General features: G+C 41.2%; 1 protein-coding gene across 2 annotated transcripts in view; it reads right to left on the bottom strand.

Moving 5' to 3' along the window:
- The window catches only part of CDKL4 (cyclin dependent kinase like 4), a 38,330-nt gene that overhangs the window by 22,675 nt on the left and 2,981 nt on the right, over window positions 1-12,674 (bottom strand). For both annotated transcript variants that reach the window (XM_066378436.1, XM_066378437.1), the window contains exons 2-3: window positions 9,987-10,210; window positions 5,962-6,083 (exon numbers count right to left, since the gene is read on the bottom strand). In XM_066378436.1, coding sequence (XP_066234533.1) covers window positions 5,962-6,083; window positions 9,987-10,154 — 290 coding nt within the window. In that variant the 5' untranslated portion in view covers window positions 10,155-10,210. The remainder of the gene's footprint in view (window positions 1-5,961; window positions 6,084-9,986; window positions 10,211-12,674) is intronic.

Raw genomic sequence — 12,674 nt, 5'->3', positions numbered from 1 at the left:
AGAGAGATGAGAAGCATCAATCATCAGTTTTCAGTTGCAACACCTTAGTTGTTCATTGATTGCTTTCTCATATGTGCCTTGACCACGGGCCTTCAGCAGACCGAGTAACCCCTAGCTCGAGTCAGCAACCTTGGGTCCAAGTTGGTGAGCTTTTTGCTCAAGCCAGATGAGCCTGCGCTCAAGCTGGCAACCTCGGGGTCTCAAACCTGGGTCCTCCACATCCCAGTCCGACGCTCTATCCACTGTGACACCACCTGGTCAGGCCCTACACTGTCTGATACAGCTTTATCTTCTCTCCCTTAAGCTAGAGTCAAACTTGAGACAATATTGTTTAAAATTTTAAATAGGAGTCAGAAAGAATAGTATGGCCATTTTGAGCACTGAGAAAGTTCAAATCCCAGCTGTGCTATTGCCCGGTCATGTAACCTTGCAAGTTATATGCTCTTTCAGTTTTCTTCATGTGTAAAAATGGAATAGTATTTCACAAGTTTATTGAGAAGTCTATCCCCTAAGAGTCTATTTTCTTATGATTAAAATTGTTTTCTATTGATTTGAAAGAGAGAAAGAGAGGAAGAAGAAACCTCAACTCGTTATTCCACTTAGTTGTGATTCATTGGTTCTTCTCATATATGCCCTGCCTGGGAATTGAACCCTCGACCTCAGTGTACTGGGCCAATGCTCTATCTACTGAACCACCATCACACCCAGAGTCTGGATTATAACTCTACACAGGTTCAGGAGATGAGGGTCTGAGATAAGATGAGGCCGGCAGATGGGACTGAGACCCTGTACCAAGACAAAAAGAACCCCCACCCCCAATAGCAAGAAGCTCTGAGGTGAGAAAGAATGGGAGCATGGGAAAACAAGGTGGCCGGCGTGGCTGGCAGGGGCCATGAGGGCTAATACATCTTGGTAAGGAATTTGGATTTTATTTTAAGTTTAAAGGAAAGTCATTGAAAGGCCTCAAGAAGTCACATGACATGATAAAGAAAATGGATTTCTGGGGGCAAAGTGGATACATAAAGGTTAATTAGGAGGCAATTTAATAATCTAGGTGAGGTTTGGTGATTTACAGTAGGGTGACAGTGGAGGAGGGAAGAGAAATGGACTTTATCATTGCGATGGACTGGCAAGAGTAACACGTGGCCCTATTCGTGTAGAAAAGGATGCTGGGTGGGAACTAGGGACTACACGCATGGGCATCACGTACTGGAATGGGGAACAAGGTAAGGGCGAGAGTGCAGAAATGGGCAGAACCTGGTGACTGGTGTTAACAGGGAATTAGGCAACGTCATAAGAAAGTCCCACACTATTGTGTGGAAGAGGGCTGTTTTAACTGCGTCTCACAGGAAGTGCCAGGGCTCTGTTCAAAACAGAATCCTGAGCTTAGATTCCAAGAATGCAGATTTCATCTTGGGCTCAACAACATACAAAATAACAACTACAAATACCACCAATCTTATAAAAAGAAGAGAGTTATCAGAGAAAACACAGATTCACACAGTGCTCATTCCAGAAGGACAGAGCATTGCAACAGTATTTAGCCACAGGCAGCATTTTTGTTCAAAGCATTTTGGAGTGAAATAAAACCTCCTGTACAAATCAGCCGACACTTAATGTTTAAATGTCACACTCTGGGTTAGTGAAAAAAGCAAATGCAGAAAGTGATAGGGAAGGCCCGAAAACAAAAACTAGACAGCTTAGCTCAAAACTGAAGCAGTGAATAAGGGTAACAGGACCCAGAAATTCAGACTGGATTGCTCAGAGACTGCTGCTCTCTTAGCCACGCAGGGGGATCCTGATGCTGACCAACATCAGAGCCCACTGTCTGTTAGTTTGCTATATAACCTAATGGAACCTATATGGAAAACTTGATTTCATTATCAGTATCCAAAATGAAAGGAGTCCTTCTCCATAAATCCTTGCTGTCCTAGAACAAAATCCAACCTCTACTATGGCCTACCAGCCTGCTCAGGACTCACTTCTATGAACCTCCCCGCCTTCCTCTCCTCCCTATTCTCACACACGCTCCAGCCCGCCCTCTTGGTTTCAGCTGTTCCCTCAACCTGCCATGCTGGGGACACCACTAAATCTTTGTCCCTATTGTTCCTCCTACTCCCCTCCCTGGGTATTCTCTAATTTCTCAGTGTGCTGGATTTTTCTACAAAGACATGTAACTCTGCAAGGACTCTGTCTTGTCCATGAATGTGGCCCCGGGGCCTGGAACAGGACAGGTGCTCAGCGCAGCACGTTTCCCTAGCGCTTTCGGAAATGTTACAAACACCGTGAGGAATCCCTTTCTGCTTAAACCGGTTAGAGTGAATTCTGTTGTTCAGTCCTGACCAGGTCAGAATATGACACCAGAAGTGGATATGGGAATCACTCCAGGCCTTGGGAATCTAGGAGTGGATACATGCATAAGCTGGTTCTGAAGGCAGGAGACTAATTACCATTAGAGGCTGGGACGCTAATAAATGGGCAGCCAGTGATGAAGAAATTACTTATAGTCACATGTGGTCATCTAGAATAAAGAGCCCACTCGAGGCAATGCTTTGCTAGACTGAATGGGATAGAACATACAACATATGGGAAAGTAATAAAAGAAAAGAGGGGCAGGCTGGCTGGTTCTCACTTCCCTGGAAAAACTGAAAGAAGCAAAGGACAGGTTTAGGGTTTTATTATCTTGGTTTATGACACATTTAGGAAACCAGAAGTCCCAATGGCCGCTCTGAAAGAAGCCTTCATTTCTTGTACCTGTAGGCCTCGGTCCACGGGCTTCCTGGGCTTGCCACGAAATGATGGAAAATCAGACACTGAGAATGTCTGCAGGATGCTAGATGGCAACATATTGTAGATTGAATTTATGTGAGGTTAATTAGTTTCTCAGTTAATTAAATGAGAAAAAGATGCCTTTCAAAAATGGAAATGGGATGCTTGATCAGGCGGTGGCACAGTGGATAGAGCATTGGAGTGGGATGCAAAGGACCCAGGTTCGAAACCCCAAGGTCCCTGCTTGAGCGCAGGCTCATCCAGCTTGAGTGCGGGCTCACCAGCTTGAGTGCAGGGTCGCTGGCTTGAGTGTAGGATCATAGACATGACCCCATGATCACTGGCTTGAGCCTAAGGTTGCTGGCATGAGCAAGGGGTCACTTGCTCTGCTGTAGCCCCCCGGGGTCAAGGCACATATGAGAAAGCAATCAATGAACAACTAAGGAGACTAAGGAGCCACAACGAAGAACTGATGCTTCTCATCTCTCTACCTTCCTATCTGTCTGTCCCTATCTGCCCTTCTCTCTGTCTCTGTCTCTGACACACACACACACACACACACACACACACACACACACACACACACACGGAAAAGGGACAACTAGGAGGATCATATAACTAAGAACATCCAGCAAACATTTCTTCTCAGGATAAGGAGTGTGAAGAGGCTGGTTCTGCCTTCTTGAGGACACCTTAATAATCTCACTTGAAATAATTGCATTACATGGAGATGCCAAGTCTTCTCCAGGCTCCCCTCCCACCACCCTTCAATTACACTGAAAGTTCAGCTTTGTAATCTCATTTTCACATACCCGTTCAGGAATCAGTTCCCCAGGAATATTATTTTTCTACAGTTTGCTTTTTTTTCCATTTTATTTAGTGAGAGGAGGGGAGGCAGAGACAGACTCCTGCACGCACCCTGACTGGGATCCACCTGGCAAGTCCACTAGGGGTGATGCTCTGCCCAACTGGGGCCCTTGCTCATTTACAAGTGGAGCCATTTTTTTTTAGCAACTGAGGCGGAGGCCACGGAGCCATCCTCAGCACCCAAGCCCAACTCAGTACAATCAACCCAAGGCTGCAGAGGGAAAGAGAAAAAGAGAGAGAGAGAGAGAGAGAGAAAGAGAAAGGAAGGGGTGGAGAAGCAGAGGGGTGCTTCTCCTGTGTGCCCTGGCCAGGAATCAAACTGGGACATCCTCACACTGGGTCAATGCTCTACCAACTTGCCAGGGCTTACAGCTTGCTTTTAATGGGCTCGATGCCTAGTGATTCACTGTATAGACATAGCCAAGTACATTTAACAAATCTTTACTGCTGAAAATTAGGCCAGTCCCAATGTTTTTTCTTATAAATAATGACATGTTTAACATTCTTATGTATACAGTTTTTGCACTTATTTGATTGTTTTAATATAAATTTCCCTAAATGGAATTTCTGGTCAAAGGATGAAACAGGTTCAAAGATTCTCATACGTACTGCCCAACTGCCCTAATTACATACATGCTGTCCCCAGCTGTGAATGATGTGCCTGATTTTTCTCACCTTGACAATTCTGGGTATAGCGATTTTTGAAAAACCTTTGCCAATTTGAAGGGTAAGAAATGGTATCTTCTTTAAAACTTGTGAATTTCTTGATCTAACAGGGAGTTTTCCTAGGTGTATCACTCACTTTCCCCTCTTTTTCTTGTCTACTGGAGATAAGGTCCATCAGGCAAGGCAACTTTTTTTGCATGTTCACTGCTGGGTCCTTAGCACCTAGCCTGGCTTAGCAGTATGAGTTAAAAAATTTTTTTGAATGAATGTATTTTCTAAGTGGGTGTTAATCTTTAAAAAATTTTTGAGCTGCAAGATCTGCATATATAGATATGAAATTATATTGATTCATCATTTGGCAATATATCTACCCAACTTATCACTTCTTTTTTAGTTTTGCTTCTGGTATTTTTTGCCAAAGAGAATCTCTAAAACTAATATGATTTTATATTTGACAGATAAAGTTCCCTTTTTCTAAAAACTTTTTTTCCATTTTTTAAAAAATTAACGGGGGTGACACTGGTTAATAATGTTATAGAGGTTTCAAGTACACAATTCTACAACACATCATCTGTACACTGTACTGTGGGTTCCCAAAAATTTTTGAGATTTAGTGTTTTTCAAGTTAAAACAAAATCCCGTTTGCATTCTGATTAGATTTCTGAGCACTAAGTAAATCAGGAGACAGTATCTTTATAATGACTATTCCCATCTAGAAATACATGTCCATTTAAACCAAATCTTTTATGTACCCAGTTAAGTTTTGTAGTTACCTTTATATAGAGCCTAACAATTATTTTTTATCTTTATTCCTAATTTCTTTTGTTCTTGTTGATATTTATATGGGATTCTTTTCCACTAGATTTTCTTAAAGTACTGATTGATACAAAAGCTGTTAATTTTGGTGTGTGAAATTTGGAGTGCTATAATCGTACTGAATTCTATTCATCTTAATAACTCTTTAGGCAATTCTCTTAGACTTTTGCAGAATATAAGAAAAATAATGGCAATTTAATCTTGTTTCCAAAAGTAATATATTCTATTAATTTTTGTTATTACACTACATTGGCTAGAATTCTCAGAACAATTTTTCATGATAGTGGTGACAATTGATGTCCTTGTCTTCTTTCCTCTCACTTTAATGGTGGTTCCTTTAGTGTTGGGTATAAAATTAGCTGTTGATTTGAAAGGGTTTGTGTGTATGTGTTCGCGTGCGTGCATGTATGCTAAGAGAGTAGTTTAAACCTACTTTGTAAGGCTTTTTTAAAAAATCAGAAGAGGATGCTGAACTTATCAACTGCCTTTCAAATTTTACCAACCATATGGATTTTTTCCTCTTTAACCTATCAGTGAATTATATGAATAGATGTCCTAATATTAAACCATGGTTCATTCCTTGCATTCAAACAATCCAGTACATAATTTTGCCTAGAAATGCATTGTGATTTATATTTGCAGATTTGTCTTCCTAACTGTTTTTATTCTAGGTTAATATTTGTTTGCCATTGAGCACATCCTAACTGAGATTGGACAGGGGTAGCGGGCAGGTGCCTCTGGCCAAAAGAACTGTGGCTCAGAGCTGAAACGTGCCCGAGTTAATCCCACAGACAATGGAGCTGGGACCTGAGCATGCGGAACGTCAATTTCTAGGTTACTTACCCATTTGGATTTCTTTCCAGCTCATTTAACAGTGTATGATCACAGTATTCAAAAACTAAATGCATCTTCCTCTTTCTCCTGAACACCTCAATGAGGTTCACAAGGTTTGGGTGTTTTAATTGCTGCAAAGAAATTAAAATACAAAGTTTGGTGATTTGTTTTCTTAGAAGTGCTTCTCCCTGAATCCCTTCCAATTTTAGGAAAAGAAGGTCTTGCTATCATTCTCTATGCAACTCTTGTGGTTGCATAGATTTTATTACAGTTACTTACAAGAGAAACTACCTTAGTAAGAATCATGGAATCTTAAAGTTGGAAGAAAAATTGAAGAATTTGCCTGAAGTACCCATAATGGATGGTAACTAAACTGAATCTCTCTGGAAATTATAAATAAGGGACACAATTTAAAATATAAGCACTAAAACCAAAAATATTTCAACATTTTGTGGAAATTCTAAATGTAAAAGTCATAAAATAACCTCAATACACAACTGAGGAAATGGAATTATTGCATAAGACTATAAAATCATCAATACCCATTTAGTTTACATACTGCCATGGATTTAATGTAAATGTCAGCTGGATTTAAACCCAGTCTGGCTTTTGGTGTTGGCGCTCAGAAATACTAGATCCCAACCTTCAAGCCCGAATAAATCACCTATTCTAGGAGTCCACGCCGTTAATCTGTTTTTAATTTGTCATTTTCCAGCTCTGTTTAATTTTGCTGTTCTCTCTCATGCTCAGATGTTTTGTGTTAAATTCTATTCCCAAACTGAAGCATTTCACAAGGCAGCCTGTTTAACTTTGTAAACCGAAGGAAAAATCCATCACCAGAGCAATGATGTAATTATCATCCTATTAGGGTAATGAGGATAAGCCAGGGCTGTCCTGGCAAACTGGCACATATGCTCGCCCTGCCGATATCTAGGGTGACCACACAACTTAGCATATAAACCAACATACTTTTGAAAAAGAATGCTAACCAGACCAACTCCGGTTCTAGACCTGAACATCTGCTCTCTCCTACGTATGCTTTGTCTTCCCTGTTGTTTTCCTAGGATAGTAGACGTATCACCTTTTAAACCCTATAGCATTTACTCAGAAAGCTATATGAGAAAAGGAAGCCCAGGATTGTGTACATGGTAAAGCTCAATAAATATTTTGCAGACCCAGCAGAGTCCGAAGTACAAGGACTTAACACAGCATCTTCTATCTCAGTATCTGTAAGTATGGCTTGACCAAAAAAATATCACCTTGCAACTATGTGCCTGCTACTCAGTACTTTGGGAAAAGGGAATCTATTACACATTAAAAATATTCTCAGAACATCAAATCAGGCCTTTTTTTTTTCTACGTGCTCAGCTGCCTAAAAGGGCAGAAAGGCAAACAGCAGAGTAGTGGGCCACACAGGTAATCCAGTCGTCTGGTGTGCAGCAAAAAGTGTAGAACAGAAACGAAACTATCTCTGCAGGAGAGTAAGGGATTCACAGATGCCATTGCTGGATGTGACGTCAAGGTTCAGCCTGGTCACATGTCTTTGCCAATGGAATTAACTTGGCCCAGAAAAACAGTGGCTTGTCAAAAGTGAAACAGGTAGTAAGGAAGAGGGAAATCAAATGTAAATAATTGGAGTATATGAGGAAGGGAAGGTGCAGATATCCTGGAGGGAAGGTGTTCAGGGCACGGGTGTAACTACCAAAAGCAGGAGAGATGGCCGCTGGAGTCATCATCACAGAAACCACGCTGAGTTGGAATCTGGCTACTTTTCAACCTTCCAGTTCATTCTCCAGTTGGGGAACTTGTAACCTGAGCATTAAGGTTAGTTGAAGACTCGGGGTGGCAGTGGATAAAGAGCATTACTTTTATTAGAAAACAGGCCCTGGCTGGTTGGCTCAGTGGTAGAGCGTCAGCCTGGCGTGCAGGAGTCCCAGGTTCGATTCCCGGCCAGGGCACACAGGAGAAGCACCCATCTGCTTCTCCACCCCTCCCCCTCTCCTTCCTATCTGTCTCTCTCTTCCCCTCCCACAGCCAAGGCTCCATTGGAGCAAAGTTGGCCCGGGCACTGGGGATGGCTCTATGGCCTCTGCCTCAGGCACTGGAATGGCTCTGGTTGCAACAGAGCAAGCCCCCCCCCCCCGCCCCCTGTGGGCGTGCCGCGTGGATCCCAGTCCGCGCATGCAGGAGTCTGTCTGACTGCCTCCCCGTTTCCAACTTAAGAAAAATACAAAAAAAATAAAAAAAAAAAATAAAACAAGCACTGCCCAGTTCAGAAATACCCTTTGACTTAGCTCTGTGGTGCCACTGGCTACAAGGTAACAGTGGATGGAAGTGCTTTAAAAAATTCTGTCTATCTAATATTTTAAACAAAACACTAGAACTCATTAGTTGAGAAAATCTGCAACAAATATTACTTGAAAAGGATAATAAGCTATTATGTCCCTTTAAAACTGGGCCCTGGCCGGTTGGCTCAGTGGTAGAACGTCGGCCTGGCGTGGAGTCCCGGGTTCGATTCCCGGCCAGGGCACACAGGAGAAGCGGAGAAGCGCCCGTCTGCTTCTCCACCCCTCCCCCTCTCCTTCCTCTCTGTCTCTCTCTTCCCCTCCCGCAGCCGAGGCTCCATTGGAGCAAAGATGGCCGGGGCGCTGAGGATGGCTCTGTAGCCTCTGCCTCAGGCGCTAGAATGGCTCTGGATGCAATAGAGCGACGCCCCAGATGGGCAGAGCATCGCCCCCTGGTGGGCATGCCGGGTGGATCCCGGTCGGGCGCATGCGGGAGTCTGTCTGACTGCCTCCCAGTTTCTAGCTTCGGAAAAATGCAAAAAAAACCACTCTGGATTTCTGGGGATTTCCTGAAGGCAGATAACATGTCAAAAGTAAAAATCGGCTCTGTGTTCTTGAAATCACAAGACTTTTTTTTTTAATAATTTAAAAATTTTTTTCCAGTTAGAAGCGGAAGCGGGGAATCAGACAGACTCCCGGCATGCACCTAACCGGGATGGACCTGGCATGCAGCATGCCCACCAGGGGGCGATGATCGGCCCCTCTGGGGTGTTGCTCCGCAGCAATCGGAGCTATTCTAGCACCTGAGGCAGAGGAGGGGAAGAGAGAGAGAGATAAAGGAGAAGGGAAAGGGTGAAGAGGCAGATGGGCGCTTCTCCTGTGTGCCCTGGCCGGGAATCAAATCTGGGACTTCCACACGCCGGCTTGATGCTCTACCGCTGAACCAACCAGTCAGGGAAATCACAAGACTTTTGTTACCCATGAACTAGGAGCTTCTGTGCCATTGGGAGTTGGTTTGAAATACAGAATATCCGGCTTACCCCAATTCGACTGGGAATATGTGTTTTAACAAGGTCCCCTGGGGATTCCAATGTACATTAATGTTTGAGAAGCGATTCAGTTTCCTCTGATAAAATAAGGGTGCTGATGCAAAGCATCTTTCAGGTCTCTGACTGTAAAATTTTCCTATCCTATGGAAATTGTTTACACTGAGAACTTATAAATCTTATATGTCAAAACCTATCAGAGTAGGAACAACTATAACCAAACCTTTATGTACAATGTGTGTACATAGCTGGGAGTGACATTCAATATATTTATGAACCAGGGGATCAGAGGCAGAACCAGTCCATATCAGTGCCTACAAGCCCACCAGCACAGTCCTGTAGTTCCTTTGTGCAAGTGGACACTCTTTTATTTACTAGTTTATGGGGAAGAGAATGGAAGGGTAGCAGATGCAAGTCATGGACGGGGAAATGAGGGACTTAGGGAAGTGGGGATTTACCAACCAGAAGGAAGTACTTCAATACTATTTTAACAATCTACAGCCATACTCATAATACCAGCTAAACATCAGAGTGGCCAAAGTCCAGAGTGATGATCAATTTATTTCCCAAAATTACTGATACAAAGGAATTTAAGTCCAATGGAAAAAAACAAACAAACCACACACTTTAAAATTCTTTGTAAACTTGGCACACATTATTTCACCCAATACCATGACATTATAGAGACATAAAGTTAACCTACCTTCAACATACGTATTTCTCTTAGTGCTATTTTCTTAACAACAGGATCATCTTCAGATTCCACAAATTTTTTAATAGCTACCACTTGTCCGGATGTTTTGTTTCTGCATTTGAATACAACGCCATAAGACCCTTCTCCAATCTTAGCTAATTTTTCATACTTTTCCATTAGAGCAGAAGTGACTTAAGTTACTGTATTGATTAACTTGCAGTACAATGTTGCACCTGGAAAATAAGATGACTCAGCTTAACAAAGTTATCATGAACAATGTTTTCACAGATTATTATAGAAAACCAATTTGCTAAGGATGCCAAAGGTTTATATCCATTGATTAAACACACTTAAAAATATTTTGATGCCAAAAATAAATGTAAAAAAAATTTTTTTTGATGTTATTTTATTAGTTGCGTCCAGTCCTATGCAGTTATTGAGCTACTGAAAAATTTCTTATAATGGGTTCGAGTTGACTTCAGTTGAATTTAAAGAATTCGTGCAAAGGAACCTTCTCTAACCCACTGTTTTCATTATCCTCTAGTAAATAACTAAAATATGATGCCGTAAAATCCAGCTTAAGGAATATATCATACTCTTGAATATGGTGTTTATCTTTTTTCCCTCCTAACCCCTCTGAATGCAGCAGAGACTAGAACTGGGAAGAAGACACAGCACAGAGGGCTACACTTCCACCTGGTGGAGAGAAGAAAGAAAATGTGGACTGGTGAACAAAGCAGAGATTAAAAACAAAATTTTAACAGCATTTTATTGTGCTTAGCTTTTGTATATAAAGGAACAGATCCTTAAACTCTTAGCTCCCCACAAAATAAAAACAAAACAGAAAAGAAGGCAGATTCTTCTCATTCTTCCTGTATTCTCTCATAGCTACAGCAATTTCTGTGGAAATACTGGGTTTAATTTTTGTCTTGCATCACTCATTTGTGAATTCTGCGGTGATGAGATTACATGTTAAATAACAAATAAGGCCAGCATAATGAAATAAATGAATCTAAGAATTAAAAATATAAAAGTTCTAATTAGTCTTAAAAATTCCACCCCACTTTACTCATCGAATCTCGTTAATGCACTCTAATAGTAATAATAAATAATAGCTAGCACTTAATACTGTTCTCTGCAGGCCTGACCTGTGGTGGCGCAGTGGATAAAGCATCGACCTGGAATGCTGAGGTTGCCAGTTCAAAACCCTGGGCCTGCCCGGTCAAGGCACATATGGGAGTTGATGCTTCCTGCTCCTCCCCCCTTCTCTTTCTCTCTCTCTCTCTCTCTCTCTCTTCTCTTAAAATGAATAAATAAAAAAATTAAAAAAAAATACTGTTCTCTGCAAATTACATATGATCTACACAAGTATTTCACGAAGTACATGCTATTTTTATCTAGCTATACAGACCAGAAAACTGAGGCACAGTGAAGTTAGTATGGAATTAGAACCTAGGCAGTCACACTGCAAAAATCACAATTTTAATCACTACATTATACTGCCTCTCAGTTCATTCAAAAGAATGCACGATGGAAGAACAACTCTATCCAGGTATTGGTATTGATAAAAGGTCAAGTGAAGACTTGACCACTTAAACATTTTCTCATGTTTCAAATGATTATTTTTTTTAACTTCACTAATATTCAGTTTTTCCTACCTACAAATTATCTCAGTGAAGAAATAAATCATGCACTTTCGTTGCCACCATAAAAAGGCACAACTGGCCTGGCCTGTGGTGGCGCAGTGGATAAAGCGTCGACCTGAAATGCTGAGGCTGCTGGTTCAAAACCCTGGGCTTGCCTGGTCAAGGCACATATGGGAGTTGATGCTTCCTGCTCCCCCTCCTCTCTTCCTTCTCTCTCTTTCTCTCTCGCTTCTCTAAAATGAATGAATAAATTTATTTTTTTTTAACAAGGCACAACTGGAAAAAGTGTCTACCTGGGTAAATGGCTACTACTTTTAACCTACAATGCTACTTTTTACTTGTTTCTGTTCTCTCATTAAAGGGAAAAAACTCAAGCACAGATGCTCAAGTAACACATGGCAAATCCATCACAGATATTATGTTTGGAAAACTCTATTAATTATGGGCATGTATGGGGAAAACCTGAGAAGGCCTAGAGGAAACTTAAAACTGAGGCAGATTTGAGGACTAACTGAACTTAAAAAAAAAAATTAAGAATAGTTAGTATACAGCCTTATATTGGTTATATTAGTTTCAGGTGTATGATATACTGATTAGACATTTTATACCTTACAATGTGATCACTCCACTAAATCTAGTTGTCATCTGTCATCATGTAAACTTATCAAGATATTATTGTCTAAATTCCCCTTCCTCTTTTCTATTCATCTCCTCACCCCCTCACTTCTGGTAACCATCCCTTTGGTCTGTTTCTATGAGTCTGTTTTTGTTTTGGTTTCTTTTTTAGATTCCTATATATGTGAAACCACATGGCATTTGTCTTTTATGCCTGACTTATTTCACTTAGCATAATACCCTTTAGATCAATCCATGCTGTTGCCCATGGCAAGATTTCACTTTTTTATTGCTGCATAATATTCCACTGTGTATGTATACCACATCTTCTTTATATATTCATCTACAGATGAACACTTAGCTTGCTTCCATATATATGTTGACTATTATAAATAATGCTGCAATGAACATAGTGGTGCACATATCTTTCTGAATT

This window comes from Saccopteryx leptura, chromosome 3, assembly GCF_036850995.1.
Source record: "Saccopteryx leptura isolate mSacLep1 chromosome 3, mSacLep1_pri_phased_curated, whole genome shotgun sequence".
Taxonomy (NCBI): domain Eukaryota; kingdom Metazoa; phylum Chordata; class Mammalia; order Chiroptera; family Emballonuridae; genus Saccopteryx; species Saccopteryx leptura.
Note: the sequence above shows the minus strand (reverse complement) of the source record. Positions and strands in the feature narration are given on the sequence as shown.